Source organism: Echiichthys vipera (genome assembly GCF_963691815.1).
Source record: "Echiichthys vipera genome assembly, chromosome: 5".
NCBI lineage: Eukaryota > Metazoa > Chordata > Actinopteri > Perciformes > Trachinidae > Echiichthys > Echiichthys vipera.
The window spans coordinates 17,073,240-17,100,040 of NC_139830.1; the positions used below are offsets into that span (position 1 = coordinate 17,073,240).

The 26,801-nt window shown below is 41.1% G+C and overlaps 2 protein-coding genes across 5 annotated transcripts in view; both read left to right on the forward strand.

Annotated features, from left to right (window-relative positions):
* The first annotated feature begins 267 nt into the window (after positions 1-267).
* On the forward strand, positions 268-10,328 carry fxyd6 (FXYD domain containing ion transport regulator 6). Its single transcript, XM_083914399.1, has 8 exons — positions 268-380; positions 6,330-6,383; positions 6,974-6,997; positions 8,399-8,434; positions 8,571-8,645; positions 8,981-9,017; positions 9,133-9,182; positions 10,266-10,328. Exons 2-8 carry the CDS (start codon positions 6,335-6,337, stop codon positions 10,301-10,303), a joined length of 309 nt encoding a protein of 102 aa, XP_083770525.1. The 5' UTR covers positions 268-380; positions 6,330-6,334; the 3' UTR covers positions 10,304-10,328.
* A 12,318-nt stretch (positions 10,329-22,646) lies between these two features.
* dscaml1 (Down syndrome cell adhesion molecule like 1) overlaps positions 22,647-26,801 on the forward strand; it is a gene marked incomplete at both ends in the record, with an annotated part of 100,156 nt that continues 96,001 nt past the window's right edge. For 3 of the 4 annotated variants that reach the window (XM_083913477.1, XM_083913476.1, XM_083913478.1), the window contains one exon: positions 22,671-22,713. In XM_083913477.1, coding sequence (XP_083769603.1) covers positions 22,671-22,713 — 43 coding nt within the window. Of the gene's footprint in view, positions 22,714-26,801 lie in introns of all 4 variants that reach the window. The other variant, XM_083913479.1, reaches the window with a different exon arrangement.

Sequence of the window (26,801 nt, forward strand, 5' to 3'; positions counted from 1 at the left end):
CGTGCGTGTGTGTGTGTCTGTGTTTGAGAGAGAGAGAGAGAGAGAGAGAGAGAGCGCGAGAGAGAGAGAGAGAGAGAGAGAGAGAGAGAGAGAGAAAGAGAGAGAGAGAGAGAGAGAAAGAGAGAAAGAGAGAGAGAGAGAGAGAGAGAGAGAGAGAGAGAGAGAGAGCGATACAGATGGAAACAGTGAGGGTTAAATGCACTGAATAAGCAGCCACTCCAGGAGTCATATTGCTATCCATCACATCTTTTTTTCCAGGACAAGTAGATGCAAGCAGATGAGAATATTTGAAAAAAACAAAACAAACCCTTGTGAGAAAAGCTGATTGATTTTTGTGGGCGGACATCAGTTTGTCCAACGGTCCGCTGGAGAAACAAGTGGTAAGTTGATAAGCGCGCATATTTGGTGTCTTAAATAGTGTAATTATTTTTCTTTTTTTTGCCCCGCGTATAAATTAGATCAAGGAGGGGTCGTGATAGCCATGGCAGAGTGGTTGGCAGGGGAACGCATTATGTGAACCATCATTTACTATGCTATATTGCTTAATTTGAGCACAAATAAACCGTGCCATTAGTAGGATTTTCACTGAATGATGCACATTTCTGGGTTAAATCATTTTTTTACTCCAACATGCGTGGTGTTGGCAATATTTACACGCTGCTATAATTGTCTGATTAACTTGCAGATATGGCATCTACAGCGCTGCTTGTTGCTCATCAGTGTAAAAATGAGGGTGTGTCTGCTGGCAACGGATCACCATAACCTTCACCGGTGGTGCGACGAATGCGGATCAAAGCCTTAAAACGAGCGTGACCAATTTAATTTGACTGCTATCGTAAGTTGAAATACCAAAATATCGGATGTTGTGCGTGATGTCACTGTTGTTTTCCTTCGCGATTACACTAACAGGGACAATCACAGGGCGCATGATGGCTCGCGTTTTTAGACTCCATCAGATGATCCACAGGTTGCGGGGACGCGCAAATGGATGGATGCGCAGACGTTACCCGTCAGATGTTGAAATACAGCTCGCATTGTGCCAACTGTTCATTGTCTGTGAGTGAACGACGTGTGATATCTACCTGGAAGTGTCATACAGGCTTTGTCTTAACATTACTGTATAATGCAGAGTTTATCAGGGCGTTATTGAGGTCGACCTTCGTCGTTGGAGTGCAACTTATACGGGTAAAAAAACAAAACGCCGATCACTATCACCCTACAGCTGATGTAGTAATGGATGTGTGGAGATTTGTTTTACAGACCGACTCATTCCGACGTTAAAACTGCGTGCCACACCCCTTGCCCCCGTGCATGTGTGAACTCCGGTTGTCTTTGTGTTTTCACACGAGTCCGTCATCTTAACCCGTTTCTCTTTCGGCGCCAGAATATTTTCAGATGGAGACAGTTACCATGGAGATAACTGGACACTGTGGAACGACGCACATTGTTGTCATAGTGATGTAACATCGTTATCGATATATATAAGGGGTAACGTTGTTTTTGCAAAAAAGAAACATGTGGTATGAACTATTTAGCTGCACTAAAAATGTTTTTAATTAATGTTGAACTATAGTACACTGGCTATTCTGTAATTAATTTGTTTAAATGCTTAGAAGCCCCTGTCACTGGTCTCCAAACAAATGTCCTGCACACCCACACAAAACTTAGACTGAAATGGGGAGATGTGGCACAATGATGACCTTTAATTTAAAATATTGCATTTAAATTGGACACACACAAAATACACACAAATGGTCAACCAAACAGGTAAAGGTGGTATTTCAGGTGAAGCAGAGCAAGCCAGGAGGACCTCTATGACATGATACAATGCATCCTGAGTGTTTGGTGGGGTGTTGTCTCACATAAAAACATACACTGGCATACTCAGAATTGACTTCTTCTTTCATGACCTTGTCCACTTTTTCTACGATTTGTGAGTCTAATTGTAATTTTAGATGTCTTAAGCTTGTCTGAGACTCACACATTTGCCAAACAGTATGCTGTCAATGATAAGATCCATATTTTTTTATGTCTTAGTGACTGTTTAGCACTCTGCTGCCCTTGTCCACTTTATCGTCTCACTGCTCCCATTACTTTTGGTAATGTTTTCACTTTTATCACCCTCCTGTTTCTTCGGCTCCCTCGTCACATTTGCCCCTTCACATTTCCTGACCTTTCTTTTTAATGCTCTGTGTATGTTATACTGGAAATGCCACTATCTTACAACTGACTGCACTTCCCCTGCCCTCTCTCCTCAGACTGTCTCCTCTGCATGCCCTTCACCTGCACTCCCCTGCTAGACAATGTCTGTCCCTGTCTGCTTGTTTCCAATTCTCGCTGTCTTTCAGCCTGCCCTTTCCTTGTCCCCACATTACAGAAAACAGCATTCCTGCCCGCTATTACCTTGTCCTCCTAAAACAGACACAGTCACCCTGCCTGTTCGTTTCTTGTCCTCTCCACCCAGACAAAGGGGAGCCTGGCTGTGGAACTTGATATTGCTAAACAATAGTGCAGATAAGGTAGGCTAAGGAAAGATGGAGAGACAGCTGCTCAGGTGCATGGTCCCTAGGAGAGAAAGGCTGGTGTTGATTGGCCTAGCTGCTTGATACATTACATTTGACAGTGCCATGCTGCCAAACACTTTAAAAGATTCTCACAGGACAAACATGTGACACTGATCCATCAACCCACTCATAAAACATTCATATTGAATCATAACAGAAGTTATTTTGTTCAATGTAATACACCAGGTTTATTGATACCATAAGATAAGATGAGATAGTCATTTATTAGGAATATATAGGTAGAAGTTGCAGTACAGAAATGCTAAAGAGTTTTTAGTAAAGTTTCTAAAAAGGCATCTAGCAACAGTGTCAACCAGAGAACACTGACAACTTTATTTCTGTCTTTAAAATGCCCTTGCTTGGTCACGATTCTCAAACCAACATGAACATATAACATTTTGGTGTCAAGAATGTCATTATATAATAGCTGAAAGCTTAAATAGTTACTGTCAATAATTCATCTAGAACGTTTTTCAAATTGACTTTTGTATTGTATAAGGCTATTCTGGCGACTAGGTTGCCATGGGCCACTTAACCCTGAACACTCACTGTCATATCAATCCCATTTACACGTTTCTTAGTGAGAGGAGACACACTAGTTAAACATATATTCTGCCTTCAGTCTCCCATTGACAGATCTATTTTCTTTTGCTAAATAAAGAGCCAGAGGGGAGGGTAATGTTGTTCAGTAATATTTTTGCATATGGCTAAGTAGCTTCCTCATGCACAATTTATGTTTTCCAAATCAAGTAGTTGTTTGTATAAAGCTTTTTACTTTTAGTAGAACACTTTCTCATTAAAAATAGTGATATCAGGGTGAGATAGTAAATGGAGAGCTTGTCCCAGTGGGCCAGATGAGTTTTCATCTGTCCATTTATGTCACATCCACCCAGATATATGTAGGTGGTCAAAAAGACCTTTTCAAAAACTTTCAGTCAAACAAACACGGAAATACTAAATCCCAGTAAACAATCTTGGATCACTCTTGGATTAAAGAAAAACGCTCAAGGACTGGTATTTTTTTGTGCCTTCAACCCTTTGTTGAACAATAAGCACCATTAAGTGGGCTCAGAAAATAAAGAAAATACTTTGTTTGGACATCTCTACTTTTTTCCCTTCTACATTCACAAATAACCACCAAACTCTGTCTCTGATTGGCTAGTACTCTTCTCCACAGAATGTCGCGCAGGTGGGGGGAAGTTACGTTTCCCCCCACCTGCGTGACGTTGGTTGACGTTGATATGGCACACTGATTTACAAAATTGCGCTTAATACCAAAAAGGTTGCCGACCCCTGTTCTAATGGATACAAAAGGCTTTTGGTTCTTCTGTTGCCATCTTGTGTCACATTATTTCATAAATGTCCCTGTTACCGGTGTGTAGCTTATCTCTCTGGTACTCACACATAATCAAATATAAGAAGCAGACATATATAACCAGCAACTGGACAGAAATACCACAGTCAGTACCTCTGCTAATGACTATAATAATGGGCTCCGTTCATTTAAGTGCACGACTGTATGTCCTCTACCACTGATACAGCTGAATAGAGACAAACAGCCAGATAGGTGGATCGACTTAAAGGGACATGTCACTTACTATTATTTACCTATGAAGCTTTGAAATGATTCAACACATGCATTGCTGTCAAATTATATTACCCATCTGTATTCTCCTATATTGAACCATTACTTTAGTCAGTGTTGAGGGCCGGGGCATATTCAATCAGAACTAGTTTGTAAGATTTGTTGTCTGTCTACGTATGGACAACATGTAAAACTGCCACAGTGAAAGGCAGAGTGAAACTCTGGCTGTCAAAGAGAGGAGGGTGATGTGAAGGTTGATGTACTGTATAAAAAATGTACACCAGACACTTTGTTTGCACTGAAGAATGGTGGGAAATTAGACCACTCATAGATGTTGCTTCAGGACTTTCAGAATGACAGAGCAGTAGATTGCTTGAATTTTTTAAACCTGTGGGAGTTTTATAAATTTATAAAGGGAAAGAAATGTATTCGCTCTACCTACACTATGTTTCTTCTTTTCAGACGCAGTGCTTTGACTTGTGGAAATGTAGCCGTAAAAATTGAATCAGCGTTTAGTTCACAGAACTTTCCTTTTTGATAATGCTTACAGCTAGGGCTCACGAGCCCTCAGCTATGTTGTTATTTTTAAGCTGATTTTGTTCTGCTTAATTATGCTGCTATAGGCCTAGTCTGCCGGGGGATAATACTTTTCCTGATACTCTGAGCTTCTCTCCTCTCTGTCTGTATCATTCATGTTTCATCAATGCATGTTACTAATTCAACTTCTTCCCCGGAGTTGTTTGTGCTTTGTCGTCTCTCAGGTCTCTGCTGTTCATGGTGGTGCCTGCTGCTGTGGTCCTGCATGACGCTTCCTGCTGCTATTATAATCTATCACCTTAGCTGTGCTTGTTTCTACTATTCTGCTGTATTAACTGCCATAACACATAAGTCATATTCACATTACTATAGATATTATTATAGTTACTGGAAGTGTCTCTGTCTCTGTCTTTGTGTCTGTCTTTGTCTTGCTCTGTCCATCTGTCCGTCTTTTCTCTCTTTCTCTCTCCTTTTCTTCATCCCCAACCGGTCAAGACAGATGTCCGTCCTCCACAGAGCTGGGTCTGTCTGACGTTCCTGCCTGTAATAGGGAAGGTTTTCGTTGCCACCGTACTCAACGGGGGAATTGTTGGGTCTATGTAAATCATAAATAAGTCATAGAGTGTGGTCTATACCTAGTCTGTAAAGTGTCCGGAGATAACTTTTGTTATGATTTGGCAATGTAAATAAAATTGAATTGAATTGAATGAATAGATATTAAAGGGCGAAAACAGGGTGGTTTTGTGTTTTGTAGAAAAATTAGATAGAAATGGTTCGTCGTCAGTTTATAACCATGTTGGTAGCCCTGTGAGTCTCTACTTTGGCACCGCGGAGCTTTGAGCTCAACACTAAAGCCAGAATTTTAATGTGTTTACAATGACGGTATTGGACAAATTAAAAAGAATTACCTGATGATGACAGTCACCAAAGTTACAAGGGTCCATATCTAAGAACTATAGAAATATGTACCGAATTTCATGGTAATTCATCCAATAGTTGTCACCAAACCCCCCCAAAACGTCAGAGGATTGCCAAATTCTTTAGGGACCGTCCTCTGGGGACCATGAATTTCTGCACAAAGTTTCATGGCAAACCATGGAGAGGTTTTTGTGATACCCCAGGGGCCATGTAGCTAACAACTAAAAACGTATCTGGGTAACATTACAGTTTCTCCAAAATGTATTTGCCAATGCCAGTACTTTAAAATGCACACATGAATAAATACATTTATTCAGAGAAACAGTTTGCATGTGTGCATTGGATAGCCTTCATGGAAATAGGCCAAGGTTGTGTGATATCCACAGGGAGGAAGGAGTAATCTCTTCTAGGAAAAGAGAATATGTATGCAGGCTCCGTACATGGATCATTATGATAAAAGATAAAAACTATATCTGTAAATCTTTTACATCAGTTAAACTCCACTGGTTTGGATAGAGCCAGTACTGTGTGATGTGATTCCCCTTTGAGACACAAGTCTGTGTGTGTCGTATGTAAACTATATGTGTGGGTATGTTAATTGTTGCATGGAGCATATAGTATGTGTTGGAGTAGTGTAGCTTACTATAACAGATCCCTGTCACCTGTATTTTTTGTATATTTTTCATTTTCTCTCACCATCCTTCTTTATTACTCTATGTCAACAGTTGCCATGGATACTATTTTGCTCTTCTTCTTTTCACTCCTGGTGTGTGTGGCTGGTAAGTCGTCCCCCCCCCCCCCACTTTTCACCAAACACATACACAAACACACACACATAGATACAAACACACACACACACACACACACACACACACACACACACACACACACACACACACACACACACACACACACACACACACACACACACACACACACACACACACACACACACACACACACACACACGTGTGAACACACCAATCGTCCATAGGGAGGCAGTGTCAGGGCAGGGAGGGATGTTACATGAAAAGGCACTTGGTGGGTATGGAGCAAAACATCAATTACTGCTTTGGGGCTTTGTGTTTGAGTTTCACATACTGACTGTGTCACTGACTGTGTGTGAGGTCTGTTTATAGTGTATTAAATGTAAAACATGTAAACACATGCTCACACAAATAGATGATGTGGTGCAGTGATGTGAACTGCTCTTTATGAAACATATAGCTTGTGTTAGGTAAAACGTAGACAGAGAGATGAATAGTGTATTTTTCAAACATGGTCCAGATTTTAATTTCCTGTCTTCTACTCTCTCCTTTTTCCTTTCACTGTTTGACTCAAACCACTTCACCTCTTCACTGCCTCTCAGCTGTAGCAGATCCCAGCACACAGGGTGAGTACATGATGTAATGTCTAATGGGGTCACACTCAGTCCTAACAGCCACAAAGGTGGGTCTATTGGTCTCCAGACTAAATCAGACCTTTATGGATCACTCCAATGCAGCAAACTGTGGGAGATGTATGGATTAAGCCCCAGAATGAGCAGACCCAACTGTGTGTTGATTAGAAAAAAAAATGTATATGTGAAATCAATGTTGACGAGATGAGAGTGGTTATTTGGTAGGAAAAAGGGCTGATAATGCATCTGCATGAATACATAATAAGATATGAGATTTTAATCCAAAGAGTGTTCAGATTACTATTACTTTTTCAAACCCTGTAGCCGGACAAGAACGTCAGTAAATAATGATTCTGTAACTACAGAAAGGTTAAAGGCTCTGTACTCGATATTCAGCACATTGATATAGTAGCAAACAAATATTTACTATGTAAAGTTATAGTGGCGTATTGGCATTCTAAGCAGAGAATGAAGTCACTCTCCCTCTATGTGTGTTGTAAAAAGTTTATCTTTTGTTTGTTGTTATAGACAGTCTGGCCACTTGTGCATGTAAATGCATGCGGCCCTGAACAAATGCTGATATTTCATTACTATAGTATTGGAGTGAGAGGCGTGTGGAGGCTCTCACTCCAATACTACTGTTTACTTTTGGGGGCACCTATGGCGATAAATGGTAATTGTGTGTTTTTAGATCTCACTTCCAAGAGATCCAAACTGTGTGACCAGTTTGGTCACAGTACGGTACTTAGCAATGTAGTGAGGTGAAGAGGAAAACTGTTTTCTTAGCTCCGTCTACCCTCTCTGGCGTCCAACCATGGAAAACGTGTCACTAACTATGCTCCCCTTGTGATTTTTATCTGAATTTTCACCACAGACACACCTTCATAATACTGTCAATGGTCACTTTAAATGAAAGTCTTTAAGATTATTCCTTTTAGTTTAGTGAAACATCGTAGTTCAGAGATGCTATACACAACGCTACCCCCATTGGTCATATGGAAAAAACCCACAGACGGCTTCTTTCCCCCAGTGGGCTTTAAAGTTACAGTGAAACATAACTTGAGTGTCTTCAGCTTCTGTATGTGATGTATTAAAAAGACAGACTATGTGGGAGGTGTTTAGTTACAAGAGTAGCTTAGATCAACCTTTAGATGTATTTGGACCATTCAAAAGTGGCTTATTGAATACTTCATCTTATTGTTGATCTTTTGTCTTTGAAAGTTGGTTGGAATAGAGCTCAAAGTTAGTTAATATAGTTAATAAAATTAATAAAATTAGCATCTCTATGAATTTGACCTATTACTGGCAAAGAAATAACACAGTGACTATGAACACTCATCCATAAAATGTGAACGATTAAGTTTTAAATATGTGGTTTCTATTACATTTTTACAGATGGCAAGGAGACAATTGAAGACCCATTTGTTTATGGTAAATTTGGAAAAATGTGTGTTTTCTCTAAGCATGAACCAGTGTCTACAAATACATTGTTTTTTGAAATTAATGGCACATTGATTACATGCTCCTGCTCCTGTGTCTCTCATTCTGTTATCACCTTCTTCTACAGACTATGAGAGCCTGAGGATTGGGGGACTGGTATTGGCCGTTGTGCTGTTTACACTGGGCATTCTTCTAATACTTAGTAAGTGCATCTCTCTCTCTCTCTCTCTCTCTCTCTCTCTCTCTCTCTCTCTCTCTCTCTCTCTCTCTCTCTCTCTCTCTCTCTCTCCTCTCTCTCTATCATAATGTGTACATGCACTCAGTGTAATCGAGTGTTACAATCATATTAAAAATATTAATAATAAATGGATAAACTATTTCCACTCATTATTACGCCATCTTGTTTTCACAGTTTCTTTTCTATTGTATATACATTATATATATATATATATATATATATATATATATATATATATATATATATATATATATTTGTATGTAAGTCTGAACTTCAGTGATTATTTCTTACACTTTTAGGTCGACGATGCCGCTGCAATATCAACCAGAAGCCTAGGTACGTCAACGTCCCTCTCTGATGAACAAAATAAATAATGACCTGGGTTTTCTAACAGCTTTTTGGCAAACTACATTATTTGGTTACCATGACAACCTGTGGATCCTCTCTTCAGGGGCCCCGGAGTCGAAGAAGCACAGGAAGAGAACCTGATTGTCTCCAAGGGTAAGATACAACAAAGACATGTTGAGAATATTTGAACATCTTTACATTTGTGTCAGAATTAGGTTATTATAGCCTTAATTGTAGTTTCAAGCATGGATTGTTTTAAAATCTCTCCCTGTGGTTGCATTTCTGGTTACCCCAACATCTGAGACTGCACAGTTACCATTCTTCCAAATGAAGGAAAACCTTCAAATGCATGATCATTTTTACAACATCTATATTTTCATGTTCATGTTATTTACAGAGCCTATAGAAAGTCATGTGACCCATTTGAAATACTAACTTTGTTTTACAGCCTGAAATTATAATATTTTACAAAAAGTTCCTGCGTGATTTACACATTTTAACTTCCAACATTCAAGTGAAATGTTTTTTCTCAAAATCTCTGAAAATTAATAAAAAATGAAAAACAAGAATGCCAGGTTTGAAAAGTGATGAGTCCCCAGATGTGATACTTTGTGGAGGCACCTTTGGCTTTAATTACAGCCATCAGTCTGTCTGGATCTGTCTCTACATCTTTGTGCACCTAGACTGGAAATATTTCCCCATTCTTCCTGCAGAACAGATCGAGTTCAGTCAAATTCTGTGTTGAGCAGCGATGGACTGCACTCTTCAAGTCCATCCATAACTGAGAATGTTGATAATGGTTATTCTAAAGACCCTCATCACTTTTCCAACCCTGCTATTCTAGTTTTTAAATTTTTATTAATTTTCAAAAATTTTGAAAAAAATGGCAAAATATGCGAATCACACTGGAAAAAAATATATATTTTTATGTTTTATCATTTCAGGCTGTTAAACAAAAAAAGTGACTATTTCAAAAGAGTATCATGACTTTCTAAAGGCACTGTAATTCTTGGGTTTAAGTAAACATCTTTACTGATAGATGATGAGGAGCAAACCTCAGTCCTTTAGAACAAGGTCAGCAATATACAATCGTGAACACTGTGTGTACTCAGCAACTCTCAGTGAACAGCAGGAATGTCACCATAGTCCTTTCGAAACATTTGGAGAAAAAAATAACTGTGGGAAATTTAAATGTTTAGCACTTCAACTAAATCACTCGTCCTTGACCTCTTTCAGCTGCAGTGGCTGCCAAAGAGACTCCAGCAGAGAACTGAGGCAACTCCACAGGACCGAGCTGCCTTCTAAAATGATGATCAGTTGTCTTTGATATTAAAACCACTACACCAGTGGAGAAATCGATGATTATTATAACTGGTTATGTTACAGGGTACGGTGGAAGGTATACGTTTGAGGTGTAATATGTACATAAATGTTATTCCATGAAGAGAAACCTGTGCTCCATTGCTACATGCCAGTCCCTCAGTGCTTTTGTCCGTTTGTGTGCCTTTCTGTGACAGTCTCGCACTCTTTGTCTTTGTCTTAGCCAGTAGCACCTTTGACACAAGATTGTCTTTGAAGCCCTATAAGAAGTTTTAATGTTGTATGGTCTGCTGTTCTTCGTTTTGTACTTCTATGTATTGCTCTAGGTTTTAGGATTTGTCAATTTGCTGTTTTATTTTGTCAATTGTCCTGGATAATGTTTTGTCACATTTGGATTATAACATATATGCATAATGTTTACACATATATATATATATATATAAATACAGATAGTTTACAGATAAGTACAGTTAGATATCCTTTATTTAGGTCCACATTTGTATGGTTGGGTGTGTTTGCGTGCACATGTGTGTGTCTGCATATCCTGTATGATTGTGTATGTATCACAATTGCATGTGTAACTCTACATGTCAATGCAATGAGCCTTATATGAGACAATCTCAACTGCCACAGCTCTCTGACTGAGCACATGAATGGTTTGCAGGTATCTGTATGAGCTCCTCCACTGCAGTGTTTTACCATCTATTATAGTGGAGTGAGCTCATGCATCAGCTGTCTCACTGCCTTCTTCTCCACCGGCTCCGCCAGGATTAACTAGTCTCATGCAGACTATGATTAGTTTCTGCATACACACTCGTTAGCGCCGCAAATCCATGAAGCCTGGGTCTATTTCTTTTCGTTTATCAAATATTAAATTGCTTGCTTAGTCTCTTTAATGCCATGATGCTTTGAGTAGCCACACATGTATTACATTTCTGAAAAAGAGACCCTCGAAGTTTGGGGTTGAGGGAAGTGGAATTTAAAATTGAAATTATTTATGTGCAAGACTACATAAATAGTAGCCTAATGTAAGCCAAATCATAGCAAGAGAGCCGAAGAACAATCCTTGTTGTGAATCTCCTGTCAGTTAAGCCTTTCATTTTACGCATGAGGCCTTGTTGTGTAGCCAACTGTTGTGCTTTTAGCAAAAATAAATAAAAATATTTCTGAACACATTTAATATGTGGATTTTTTGGTGTTCAGAATTCTTTTCAGGGTCTTTATTCTCGAACATTTCAGTCTAGAAAATGTAATGTCACAAGCAACCCTCCAACAGTACTTGAAATCAGTCTGTTAATTGCGTATCAATGTCAATCAAGGATTAGAAGCGACTACTCGGTACTATGAAACTAAAGCAGAAAATGTATTCTTCACTGTGCCGCTAATACTGCTATGATTGCAAAGGTTGGCAGATATATACTCTTTATTGGCATCAGAGTACAAACTTTATGAGACTGTTGTAAATTAAAAAAATGAGCGGCTAGACTGAAATATGGCTGTGGGCGTGGAGAGGTGTGTGTGTGTCAGAGGGTGGATCTATGGGGTGGGAGATTGGTCTGCTCCTACCTCACACACAAGCACACCTGGACAGAGGTAATACAGAGCCTTCAGCAGCTCAGGTGAGTTATAACATGCTTTCCTAAACAAATGTTAAATACAATGTGCATCTGTTGTTTGCAGTTTGGATTCCTATAAATCATTCAAAACTGTTACTGTAGGATCACAGGATCAAGTTCCTCATTATATAAATCCATGTTTTGAAGGTGTTGATGTCTGGAATGTGTATTTCTTTGTAAAATAGAAATTATTGGCATTTTGGTAATGGAAACTTAAACTTTTCTTAACCACGTTGCTCCATTATTTGAGTCAGTTTAGAGGACAGACAACGCTCTGTTGTCAGTGTGCTTGTTAATTACCACCCCATTGAAGAAATCTAAAAACAGTGATGCATTGCTGTACTTTAGGGGTGGTTATCTGCCAAAATCAGTGCATATCAATTCTGCATTATTAAGCAGGTGTCCCAACAACTAAACTCCCTTGCCCCATATATAACCTCTATCAAAATGTGCAAGGTTCAAGGTTAATGAATATCGGAGCTATAATATATTAATGAGTAACTGTCCCAGCGTGCCCTTGTGCTTGGTGGCGCATTGAAAAGCCCCCGACACATGCACAATTAAAGCACTGAAGTCCGCAATCATAGTGGTGTGCTAAAATAAAATTGAGACGGAGGAGACATTTTTAGTTTGTTAATCTGTGTAAGTTAATGATTATAGGTCAGGAGATATAGATCAAATGAGAAGCTTGTGTATGTGTGTGCATGCGTGTGAAGGAAGGAGGAAGAAGGGTGGGGAAAGGGGATCAATATGGCCATTAGCCTCTTAAAGTTATCAATAAAGATCAAGGCAATCACTTGCTCCTGAGTCTGTAGCAGGGGAACCCAGCGAGCCCATTTGTCAGGATATATAGAGTTTCCAAGCTTTCAACTACTTCTCATCTAAAGTGAATAAGCCCATTCAAACAAGCCTCTACAAGTCTCTAATCTAATTAAAACAGAGAGACTACTGAAACCAAATCCACACAAATCTTCTTCTGTGCAGTTTTCAGATACCAGACTTGATAGTGAATAAAAAACAAGATTTTTCTGTTTAAATCAATAAAAACAGCAGACGTGGATGGATCTCCAGCTGCCGGCTGCTGTTATCACCGGCCTTTTGTTAACTGTTTGTATTATGTCTCTCCAGTTTTGTCACCTGAACACACAAACAGACGAGGCGTCATGTCTTCTCAAGGTAAGTTACACCGCGCCTGAACCACTGATTATCCACAAGCAGGAGTGTATGAGAACTTTAACATGACACCATTTAAGTGACGCAATATTTTCAAGGTCATAGTGATTCTTGCTTTCTGATTCAGGATCAGAACCCTTAACAGCAACGTGTAAATCATGTACCCGGGTAAAGCAAGGGTGACTTATTAACCGCAGTCCTGCGGCTTCAGTATTCAGGCTCACTTTATCATTCAAGCATTCTGTCACTAATCATGTTCTCTAAATCTATACGGCTAGAGCTAGTGGTACTGCACACATGGCTATTTGGTAATAGGGCCACACGGTAAGTTAAAAGACTACCCAGAATTGTGAAGATAATGAATAAAGGTGCCCCTGAAGAGGGAGGAAATGTGTGTTGATAACAGATTACAGTGTCATTATCTGTTGGGAATATTTGTATTTCTACACAGATTTCCATATTTCCTGATCTCAAAGTACCCTGAAATAGCATGCTGTCTGGGTGAAAAACACCTTCAGGGAATGGACCAATGCTGATTATGACCTATTTTCTTGACTTTCACAGTTAGACAGGGAGTCGTTTAGTCAATAGTCTGTCTAAATCAGTGCAAAAACCCTTTAATACTCCTACAAGTGAATAGGATCAATTCAATGCAATTCATTAAATTAAGTCTCTGCAGCTACATCTTGTTACAATTACTGTAGTTTCTACTAGGTTACTACTCATGTCGGTTCTCTGTTTATCCCCAGGTACAGACTTCGACCCTGATGCAGATTTTGTATATGGTAAGTAACTACAGCTTTGAAAGTGTGTCTGTTTGGATGATATTGTTTAAATATTTAACTTCTACCAGTGCTCTAATAGAGAATATGGAAAGCATGCACAGGATAATGGTGGTTTCTGCCGGCACATGTGGATGTAAGATGGGCAAAATAAAGTGAGAGATAGAGAAAAAAAACTCCAAGCTAGATCATGTCAAGTGAGAGAGAAAACAGAAAAAGAGAACAGGAGAGGAAAAAATTAAAAAGGTGTGAAAGAAAGTGAAGGAGATGGACTTAGATGGGCTAAAATGAAGAGTATGAGAAAAATGAGAAATGGGAGTACAGTAATAGTGTCCATAGCTCAGTGAAGGTGTGTCAACATTGTTCCATCTGAATTTGTAGACTACTATACACTACGTGTTGGAGGTCTGGCCTTCGCCGGGGTCATTGTGTTCCTTTCCATCATTCTGTTGGCAGGTACGTCTACAGCTATATCTGTGTGTGTGTGTGTGTGTGTTGGGGGTAAAAATGTGTGTTAACTTCTACAGCTCTGTTTCCATCAGGGTTGTTATCAGAGGAGCTTTGTTGAAAGAAAATAACTTTTTTTGAGCTTTCGGAATAACTAATTACTCAAACAATTTTTCCCCTAAAGGCAACAAGATCGCCAACTGTGGCAAATCCAAGGTAAGGGTGCCGTTGTCAAACAGCTGTGATAAAATATGAATTTATAGTGACATCTGCTGGTCATACTAATAATTAAAAAGGTCAAAGTTTGAATTTAGGTAAAATGTGACTTCTATTCAGATGATGTTAAAATGTGATTAAATGTTTATTAGTAGGCAAAACTCCTAGATAACAATGACAAGTGCTGTTTTATTTTCTCCAGCCAAGACCTGTTGATGAAGCCTAAACTGAAAAGCACCAGCCAGGGACCCCGGAGAGTGCTACAATGTGCTACAATACTGTTATGTGTGTAAGAATATAAGGCTTTTGTACTAATAAAGTGTGGTAACCTTCCTGTGTTCATTTTTTTTGTTTGACATCATTACCACTTGGATTTTAAATTATTTTGCAAATCAACAGAAATAAATAAGCTCTATAGGGCCACTTTCTGTATTATCAGCCTGGTCTCACCAAAAGGCGTGTGAATGACACGCTATTTCTCTCAAGCTATCTCGCGTATAATTACAACGCATGACATGATTTTTGCGTGTCATTTCACGCCATGTAGTCTCAATTGACTTGTATAGTGCAGAGATGGCGTTGTCATTTCACGCCACCTTGCGGAGAAATACGAAGTGGTGGAGCTTTCTGTCAGAGGGTTGTTTTTAAATCAATATTTCATGTGAAGGATGGCTGAAATAATGGGCGTGAAATGCCCTAACCCTAGCCCTAACCCTAACCCCTAACCCTAACCCTAACCCTAACCCTAACCCTAACCCTGACCCAAACCCTAACCCTAACCCTGGGGAACTACGGGCGTTAAATCACACGCGAAAAGCTTAATATGTGTAGACATGCACGCGAAAAGTCATGAAAGTAATAAAAAGTGGCGTGCTATTTATACGCCCTCCCATGAGACAACGTAGGTATTATCTGTAGTATAGATAACACCTGCCACCCCCCCCCCCATAATATAATCTTAATATAAAATAAGACCACAAAAGTATATCATGAAAAAGTATATAAAAGTCCCAAAATACATGATACAGGCCAACATAACTATACAAGAATGATCAATGTACAACAACACATTTAACAAGGGAGACAGCCATTGAATAAAAATAATGAAATACTATTATAGATAGGTAACAATAGAAATTACCAAAATGCTGTCGTAAGAAGTCATCAAAAGAGCCAAATGATCATACCTGCGGCAGAAAATGGTGTTCCTGTCTGGAAAGGACACGGTCTGGAAAGGACACGCCCTCCTCAGGTGCAATCGCTCCGCCTTAATGAAAGTTTAGATGTTTCCTCCTTCAATTTGTTTGTCCCTTTGTTTGACTTCAGCAACGTGCTGTGTGCGTCAGTACAGTGCTCTTGTCTCTTGGCAGAGCTTCTAATGGATAGCAATATTAATAAAGCTGCCAACAATTCTAAGAAAAAAAAAGTGTTCTGCACTGCAAGCTCGGAATCACGTCCCGTTTGTCTCACACACTGCAGCTGCAGTAGGGCCAGGCCTGCTGCACGTTATATAGTTGTGTTGTAGAGGTATGATAGTGAGAAAACTATACCATTTGAGACGGTGCACATATATTTTGCCTTAATAACAACAATGTTTCATGCGTGCTAAGATAATCTATGAAACGCGGATGTTAACATGGTTCCTTGGACTTGTGATAACCAAAAAGTATCACAAGGTGGCGTCATAATACCAGATAGACCACAGGAAGAAGAAGCACAGCTCCCCTCGATGAAGTGAAAGCTGCTGTATTGACAGAACGAGAGGAAAAACATCCATACAAGCATACATGGCCCCAAAAAATACTGTGGGAAAGAACAAGGAAACATGTTTCAAAGGATAGACGCAGATATAATCACGAGCTATACATTAGACAGTAGCTATGAGAGCTGCAGATTAGATCATAGATAAAATACCATAAACTAGATTAGAATGGGCCTATTTTAGTTTGTTTTGTTGCACACACAGGGGGCCTTCATTGACTTACATTCACTGCTCATCACTATACTTTAAACAGGACGTCCCGTTTTGCAGTTGCATCAGAGCCAGCTAAAGCTAGAGCAGTGTATCATACTGTAGGCTGCTGTGTTTTCATCGCTGCAGCACAGATGACAAAGCGCATTAATCATACCGCCAGAAAACTGCGCCTGATTAATTATCCCTGAATAAATAAGTCGTTACAAGCAGAGACAGGAGCTGTCAACTGGCTGGGTGAGTCCCAAGGACCCCCTGCTCTCTCTCTCTCTACCTCCCTCTCTTCCTTCTCCTCCAGCCTCTTGAATTTGTGTGGTGGTGGTGGTGGGGGGAAGAAAAATGAAGGACCGAGCTGTAAAAGTTAACACAGCCTCCTGCCAGTGGTGAAGCAGGCGGTTTTACCGGTTGGATCCCTCAGGGCTCAGGTCAGCATGTTTTCCATAAGGGCTTCAGTTGAGGTAAGCATGGGAAGCCAGTTATCACACAGCTTACTATAGAGCTGATAACATCACAGCGCCAGGAGGAGGTTTGGAGAACAACACAGAAAACAAATGCACACCTTGCTGGACAGGTGTGAGAGGGTTGATCAGTTACTGTTCCCATAAGCATTTAGGAAGGACTGTCTGGTATATCTGCTGAGACTGAGGGAAACAAACAGGTGATGAGAGTGGATGACGTGTTTTTCTTGCACGGATGGAACATTTTTAAGGGCAAAGGTGTGGAGAAAGTAACATACACACAAGACTTACACCAAAGCAGTGTACAAACCTTGTGACTGCTGCTCTTCTGCTCGGTGCAGTGTGAAGGTTTAATGGGTGCGTCGCTTCAAAAATGAAATAATGCTCAAACAAATGACAAAAACTGGCCTTAAAGCAAATATGAACAACTGTTCAATGAACATTTACATACTTCTCCTCTGGCTATATTCATTATCTCTGTATCTAAGTCTTACTGTAGGTTTCAGTTAAATGATAAGGTTGGTGAGATCCTTTAACTTCACTTATACATTAGCTATATTTATGTATTCAATTCATTTTGTTATCGTAAAAACGTTTGCTTTTAAAAATCTCATGAAAATCTTCCACCTTCAAAATACCAAGATGACAACAGCCAATTGCCAATCCCCTGGCTTCAAAATGATAGTCCACAACCCAATGTTTGACGTAAAAGTGGCTATATACATTGTTTTTTACAGCCTATGATGGTGATGCATCTTTGTATTTCAGTTTGATATTCTTGTAGTTGTCGAAACAGAAGAATATACTGTAAGGTTAAAATAAACTTTTCTCTGATGTGCAGCAACCACAACAGTATTTTGACATTTATGCCTGTTCATTTTGTTGTTGTTGTTGTGAGTGCGTTTTTTTGTGTATGTGGGCTTATGTGTGTCTATGTGTGGAACAGGTTAAGCAGTAGGACGGAGGTACTGGAGTGTAAAAGTGTGGGAAAGTGATAAGATCAAAGCACAGAGGGTCAAGACGGAAATTGTGCCTTCAGCTAAGCTCTGCAACATCCTCTAACACCTGCCGACTCTCTCTTTCTGTTTCTCTCTCTCACGCATCAGTTTATTGTTGACTTAATGTGATGTAACAGACCGGAACTGTAAAGACTTCAGTGTAAACAGTAGTTTATTTCTGTTTGCTCATCCCTTATTTATACATATTGCCCTTCTAAATGCTGTGGAGGTTGCCACATCTTGATGTATGATAGGTTACAGGCACAGTAGTACTAAGTTACTTTGACTAAGGAAAGACATTTTGGTAACCCACTGTTAGAGGACCCCGGAGCAAAAATTTGTCGTTGACCATTGAGCCCCCACTCCCACTCTGCACATTGTTTGTGTACCTACCCGGGTTCTTTGAAGTTTCCGAAGCACACAGCAATGCACATTTTCTGTTAGTCTGTTAGTTCGTGACAAAACATGCCTTTTTTGTGGAATATTCACCCTGTGAGCACTATAAAGAAACTCCTTAGTTATTTTATCATAGTGGTTCAAATTCCCTTACAAATAGCTATTAGTCATGTTACCAAAACTTGTGTCTTTGGGGCCTTTAGGCAGTTGATCAATTGGTTTGGGTGGTAATCCAGTCTTATCAAGAACATAGCTGAATAACTGATTATTTTGAAATGGAGCAAGTCAAATATCTACATGTTGTTTACTGAGACTTTTTTTTTATTTTTATATATATATTTACAAGTAACAAACGTCAGTGTTTCAAACTCTTTGGAGAACCAACTTAAAAAAAAGAGAGAGAACGAATTGATCAGCAGGCCAGGCTTTGGGCATTATTGATCTGTAAATCAACACCCTGAATTGAGTCACCAATTAGTTTGCCCCACTGAAAACACAGCAAAGATCAGCCCATGTATGGAATTCAGCAGTGAATAATCTCCTGATAACATCTTTAATTGTGACCACTGGGTGTCACTAGATATCTCTGATCAATATCTCGGTACAAACCACAACCATATTCATCTGACTCAGTCTTCAATATATTCAAATGACGGATGTTAATCCTTTACTGAGCTGTTCAAATGTCGTTCTTCTTCGTTATGCTTGAGGAACACAGTCAAAGTCAGAAAGTGTGTTTGTGTGTCACCCACTACGGAGCGAGAGCGACGGGTCTCTAGGTTGGTCCCACAGAGGACGCCTCCAGCGGCAGCCATCTTGGAAATGGTGGTATCGCCCTGGCACAGTATGTTTTTGTCTGCGGGCGTTTTGTCTGCCTCAGAATCGCACTGTTCACCACCAATTTTTTTCTTTCTCCCCCTTCTCCTTTGCCCCCCTCTTTCTCAGCCATGCAAATAGTCTCATTTGCAAATGTGAAAACACGTCTGGGGAGGAAAAAAATGGAGAAATGGAGAAATGGAGAGATGAACCTCCAGCCGAAGAAGGTGCCCCCATACACACACCACCTCCGCCCCTCACCCCATCCTCTCGTTATCCTCCCCGGCTCATTTGAATAAATTAACACTCCTTGATGTCTCATGTGCACGTGCACGTACTCATGCAAAAACACAGACGCAAGCACGTACACACCCAAGCAAACATGCACTCCCAAATACATTTGCGCACACACTACGACTGTAAGGTAGGAGAGCAGCCAGAAATATATGTCCAGAGCTTTGCCGCCATGTAGACACATGCTCACACACGTGCACGCCCTCTGATGTGCTGATACACTCTCACACATCTGTGACAACAATCACGCATGCTTGGTGTAAAGGCAAACACACTCCGTTGGTCGGCCCCTTCCTGTTAATGTACTGCGGCACGGTGGTGTGTGATTCATATTACCTTAATGCAGAGGCTTGTTCATACACAGCGCCATGCAGAGCTAGCTAGGCGGCCCCACTGAGGAAAAAGAGTTCTGCAGCACACTGCTTGGCTCTGACTGTGTTCAAGACTGACACCTAACACAAACTGCAGTTTTTAAAGTCTTTCACTGCTGTGATGTGGATTTAAAGGAACATTACTTATCATCAGGTGATTTGCCTCTTCCAGCTACCGTCCAAAAAAAAAAAAAATCCACCACCATCACTTCCTGTTCCTGCAGCTCTTTCCCCATTCTCACTTCGACCCCTGTGACCTTGCACAGAGCTAAGCAGTCGTACCATGTGCCCTCTTCTTCTCCAAATTCTGACCTTACTGGGGTTTCATTGGGCTGGGGCTTGTGCATTAATACTGGATACATTAGTGCTAATATGATCCTAGCATGAAGTCTGGGCCTGAGGGGGAGCCTTGATTGTCTGAGCATTAACATTAACATCCACATTAACTTATCTGCCTCATCACTCTCTGTGTCTGCCCCTCACCCCCCTCTCTCTGCTTTCTGTTTCTCTGCTGCCCTGTTTACCCATTTTCTTACTCAGTCAACAAACTCTCTCACTTCCATCAATTCCTACATCCTTCCCTAACCCCAGGCAACGATGGGGCACAATGATGGAGATGAGTCACAGGGCGCTGTGTTTTTTTTTTAAGCGGTGTGGTGGCAGCCTGTCCTGCGTCCTGTCCTCGGTGACAGTCGCTCGAGCTGTCTGGAAGCCGCTTGCCTTTTCTCCGGCCTGGCTGGCCCAGCTCAGCCTGCCGGCCTCCATGATGATCACTGGCTGACATACAGTACAACCTGCTTGGTGCTGTCAGGCCGACTCACATCAGCCTCTTAACCAGCTTGCCAAGCTGCCTCTTGAAGTCCTGTCATTCACGTGTTACCATGCAGGAGTGTAGGGTGGAGCCTGGTTTGAGTGTCAAGGTTGGGTGCTGTTACGTGACCAGTTTGTCATTAGGAGAGGGGAAATACTTGAATCTCGGACAGATTATATCCCCCCAGGGTTTCTTAACAAGGGTTTCACTGAACATACATTGCAGGCTGCACTTTTAAACCCGGGTTAGTGACTAGGGGAGGTGCACAAAGCTAAAAATGTGTTAATCTATAAAGTAATTTTAGAGTCCACATCTGGATGTACAGAATGTGTAACGGAGGTACTTCTGTGCTATACGTGTCCCCATCGTGTGATGTTCGTGGGTCTGTTTGAAAGAGAGCGAGACATACACGGTGCGTGGGTGTATGTGTTTCCACCTATTACATAATAAGAGAGTGGAGGCAGTGTGCTGCCTTGCCTGCCACACTTCAGTGGCTCTTCAGTGGGAGTGAGAGAGGGCACAGCTTGCCTCAGCTCTGTTCCACAACCAGGACTACGTTTGGTTAAGAAACTCCAAAGAGCACATTGCTGCAAGACACACAGAAGGAGTGAGGTGGAGGTTATGTCAAGTAGGTATTTGATGTCAGATAAGCAATGTGACCGAGTGGCCAATTCAAACTTGTTTGGGAAGGAGATTATTTTCATCAAAAGTTATAAAATGAAAGCACAACCAACACAGCTTACATCAGTTGGTAGTTTACTGACACTGCGTCAGGTGAGGCATCCACTCCCACTGATGATTTTTAAGCTAATACATCATACACACTAGGGTAAAGGTGTATCCTGGTCGGGCTCGGGCTGCAGTGTAAACGCATGCAAAACAGGCCTGTGTGACTGCACAGGCCTGTGTGACTCACACTCGTCATGTAAAGTAGTTTTCAGTATGTTTAACTCACAGTATTTTTAAAGATCTTATTACTATTCATTACGCTGTATGCAGGCTAAACATTTGTATTTTTGATATCACTAAACTAAATGTTAGATTAAGTATACAGGAAGTTTAGTATAAAGGCGCAAATCTCAAGTTCGTAACCAACAGAAATGACTGATCAGTGCGTCCGTGAGCACTGCCTCTCTGTGCCCCCTCTACTGTGTTAAAGGGCGTGTACAATATTGACAATACTGTCATTCGCCATATTGATAACATTGCACACGCATTTTTAAATGAAGCTGTTGTAGAACATTAGTTATGTTATGAATCTTAAAAGTGATTTGAGCGCCACGAGTGTTGTCAGTCACACGCAGGTGCGTAAAGCAGATTCCCACTTTACCCTTGAATGAAACGGAGGCTGCAGCTTCTCTGCGCTCCATCTCCTGACTTCGCACTCCTAAATGTTATGTTACTTTTCGCTGGCACAGTCTGTTGGTTTTTACTTTCACTTTAACTCTCAGTGCGCACCATTGCTGCAGTGACAACTGATTTATGGAAATTCTGGAGGTGATTTGCATGGGAAATAGGCGCAGGCATTTCCCCCCAACGGCTGTTTTTCTTTTCTTTAAACTTCCTTTGACAGACATTTATAGCACTATGACAGGACATTTTGAACTTTGCCATTGGAACTTCACAAAGCCTGTCGGATAAAAGCATCCATCATGTGCGCGTAATACAGGGGTCCCAGTTGTTTCTGTTTGCTCCCCCGTTAGCTCTCCTTTCCATCACGGCGCATCATTAGGATACCGGGGGTGGGGCGACAGCAGCCTGTCCCGGTAAGGGGAGGAGAGAACAGGCAGCAGAGGCGGTACTTTCTCCGCGGCTTGTTTCTCGGCGCTGGAGAGTGTTGGGACCAGGGCTGCCGGGGAGCATCAGCAGAACCAGTCCAGCACGGAACCTAGCCTGGCCGACCGCCGCGCCGTGCACTCTTCTTGGGGGGACTGCACAACATTCCTGTGAAATATAACTGCTTTTAATGGCATGTGGCTTGTAACTTTACTGCTGCTGTATTCTTTGCAAGAAGGTAGGTTGGAAATGTGCCTTTTCAAGTGTTGCTTATCTGCATGCTCCCTCCTCCCCAGTACAGTGCTGAAGTTGGCCGTGCGCGTATATTAGAGGGTCCGGTTAATAAATGATGTTGGATGGAAGTGATTGGAATGACAAGGGAGTGGCAGAGGTGTCAAGTCAAACTCTAAATCGCCTTTTGGAGGACGACTGGTAACTTTTTCTTAATGTTTTGTAATGCTGTTTTCATGATCAGTGTTCATTTTCCCTCCTGGACAAGTGCTCGGATTTCTCTTTCGTTCGCCATATCTCATAATGATCATCTGATAATATGATTAAAACCGATCAAAAAAGGCTTATGAGCATGAAATCAATATGCACTTACTTTGGACGACCAGCGAGAAAACCACATAGATCTCAAAAAGTGCACACTGCGTCCGTTAAGATGAAAAAGACAACGGCATTTGCATTTTGCATGATGAGTATGTGGAGGTGTCGTGAATATGGAGGCTGTTGAATAGGAGAGGCTGATAAGGATCTGCAGGCGCGCGCACGGGGGAGACGGGGCGACCTCGAGCGCCGATGTTGGCCACAGCTGTAGGCTGTTTTACTCGCAAAAGTCCAAGGGGGAAGAAGAGTTAACGTATATGCTGACTTTTTCTGCCATGTCCCACAAATGAGATGTGTGTGTGTGTGTGTGTGTGTGTGTGTGTATGCGTGTGTGCGCGCGTGTATGTGTGTGTGTGCGTGTGTGTGGTGGTGGTGGTGGTGGGGGGCTGGTGGGTAAAGCATCCTTTTTATCAGCTCTTTTTTGGGAAGGAGCACTAAAATAGTACATAAACACCAGTTTATGTGCGCGTGTGTGCGTCTGTGTGGCAACAAGGGTCAATACATTTTATGAGAGACGTGTGAACTGATGCCGGGGATATTGAGCGCTGGCCTTTAATTTGTAGATAACGTGCCCCCAGTTGGACATTTAAAAGACGAGGCCATATATTACAGTTTGTTTTCTCTGATCAGATGCAGGAGAGTCGGTGTATGCAGGCTCAGTTGTTATCATCCCCTGGTCTAATTATTCATCCACCATTTTCTGTGGCACCAGATTCTACTGATTGGCTTCGCTCTAAATACTGCAGATGGAAGAGAATGATTCAGTTTGCCTTTTAAATATATAAAATGGTATGTTCTTTTGTTATATATGAATTGGTATCATTTAGTTACAACCACACAATGGAGAAGGAAAAAAAGATTTTTCATTTTCTCATCCGTTTTCTTTACGCAAGGGTCTGTAACTGAATATGCCAGATTATAAACCTTATTAGTCAACCAATTTCAAATAATATAAAGCATTTGTTTATTGTTGTGGGCAGTACCATCTTTTGTGGTCCTGGTCTCCCATCATTGGCCTTGGCAGTGCCCTCTGCCAAGCTGCAGCTGCGGCGAAGACTTCTGTGCTGTTTTTGTTGTATGTAATTGGATTACAGGGTCTATTTCGATTATACACACTGTACATCGCCTGTCCCGTGACTGAACGAGATGTACTGTGTGTGTGTGTGTGTGTGTGTGTGTGTGTGTGTGTGTGTGTGTCTGTGTTTGTGTGTGGCGAGGGGAGGAGGGTAGGGGGCTGCAAACAGCCACTGGAGCGGAAAGAGTGCTTGAGATGGGAGAGATGTAGATAACGCAGTGGAAAACAAACTTCCATTTTCCGTTGTTTTTCAACGTCATGTTCCGCTCATTTTGCACGAATCGACCGCGTGTCTCATGTGATTGCTGAGTTTTTTTAAGATGTGTGTATTTTTCTTTTAAATAAACTTCATTTTAAGGAGGAAAGGTCTATTACCATACATGCATATGCATTAGTACTGCGTATTTTCCTGGCTCGACCGCGCCTCCTAGAATGGCACACAAGTCTTTGCTTATTTTTATACATCAGTATGAAAATATATTTCACATCACACCACTAGCCTACATATTTTAAAGAGAATTTGGTCTTTGTGTGTGTGTGTGTGTGTGTGTGTGTGTCTGGGGGGTGGGGGTCTTTTTCTTTCATTAATGCGACATCCTCGGGTCATTACTGGCCGTTTGGTGCTTTGGTTTGGCTGCATATCAGCACACCTGCACCCATGAATGCAGAGAGGAGGGGGAGAGGGATGGATAGATGGATAGATGGAGGGAGAGGAGAGGAGGAGGGTGGAGAATACACTCATTCTTCTTTGTCATGATTTGGGAGGTTGCTTGTCATTTTATGGAAATAAAATTGAGACAAACTCCGCTGAGGGCTGTGTGGGAATCTACTTTTAGGCCTGATAGGCCAGAAGAGGGCCTGAGAAATTGATAAAAGGGCTTAAATAATTATGACCATTCATATATTTCTAAATCAGTCAGAAAAACACAGTCGTTTTGGTGTCACTGAATTTGACGGGATTCAATCAGTAATTACACCGATTTGAAGGGAAAATGCCATGGAGTGATCGAGGTGAAGTGAGAGCTCTTGATATAATTATTTCATCAATTAATGGGATTCCGGTTTTATCCAGTTTCGGTCGACAGGCCTCCTGCAATACACACTTCACATTTAACTGAAAATGGACTGTTACAGTGTACAGATGCAAAGCACGTTGGCTTCTATTTTGTGTCTGCACGTTCTTTTTATTTGTGCATTTGATGGAATAAACATCGTGTTTTCCATTTTTCATTTTTTTAAGACACGTAGTGTGTCTGTCTATCTGTCAGATGAAATGTCACTTAACCTTAGATGACATACAGTATGCCATTTAAGGTGAAATGCACCCCTCCCTCCCTTGATTTTAGTAAATAACAGAAACTTCCACGACCATTTCAATACATTTGTGAAGTAAGAATAGTTTGGGCAGCTGAGCCACTGTAACCTGTACTATCTAATTCCTTTACAAGGGACTCCTGTGTATTCTTAGACTGGCCTGATCCGCTGATCTACGGCTCTACAGACCACGGGCTGTGAGTAAATCTGCTATCAAAACATGCCGACTAGAGACGAAGTGATTGGAGGGGGCCCCAGTAATTGCTGCATGAGTCAGATTCTACTGGCTACTAGGCTACACCCCACGATGCTCTCAGATGTTGCGCCTGGATTGGACAAGTGACATTTTAGTGGCTGATTAGTTGTACGTAGTATGACAACAAGTTGTCTCCTCGCCTCTGTCTTTAAAAAAAAATCACGGTGTAAAATCCGTGTGCATTTGTTTCTATTTCTGGGACTGGGAGGTTTTCTGTGCGACATATAGTTGAAGATTCACTATTTCTGTCTATTCGATGGGCAACAAAAAGTGTTTTGCATTGATAAATGTGCAGAACGTGGCCCCTCCACGGTATGCGCGTAAGTATTTTTGTTCTTCTATTCAATAAAGTGTCTTAATTTAATTTCACTACAGCATCGTGTCAACATACAGACCTATATATGAAGGAATGTGTATACATTTCATTTGCTCATACCGAGATCAATAATATGGATGGACTTCCTTTGCGCTCGTGTCCAATAACGCACGACAAACAGTCAAGTTAAATCAAAACATGAAATGGGACCCACTATATGTCTTATTTCTCCGGCTCTGAGTCCTGCTGTGTCTCACCACCTGTCAATTTTTCTTGGCGAGAGTCGGCTCCACACTATAATAGCTACATGTCACTCTCAGGTTAACTCGCCTCTCTTGTTGTGCTCCGGTGAGCAAAGCCTGTTTTTGGTTGTCAAGTGTTGGCGCTCTGCGTTTGGCAGTTGACCCGCGCAGCACAAACGCGTCCAGACGAACACGTCATTCGGTGTCATAGTCTGTCTGAACATTTGTGTTTGTCTTGGAACACACGTGCATGTCAGCCACAGCCAAATTGGTGTGGGATGATGATTTCAGTTGTCTTGAAGGCGCATTAAAGCATTAAAAAAGAAAATCAAAACAGGAAATTATCCTAGCATTGATTTATCTCAAGGGAAATGGAAAGGATTTTATAAGCTAAAAATAGTGCATGAATGAAGGGAATAATCTTGCTTTTAGCCTATTCCGTTGTCACGCACACACAAGAAAGAAAAAACAATGCCAACGTTCTCAAATGTCTGACTGTTTATCATAACATAGC

Coding starts and splice junctions, on each gene's coding strand:
- fxyd6 (XM_083914399.1), top strand. CDS start 6,335: ATGGATACTATTTTGCTCTTCTTCTTTTCACTCCTGGTGTGTGTGGCT. Junction 6,384..6,973: donor ACTCCTGGTGTGTGTGGCTG/GTAAGTCGTCCC, acceptor ACTGCCTCTCAG/CTGTAGCAGATCCCAGCACA. Junction 8,435..8,570: donor TGAAGACCCATTTGTTTATG/GTAAATTTGGAA, acceptor CTTCTTCTACAG/ACTATGAGAGCCTGAGGATT.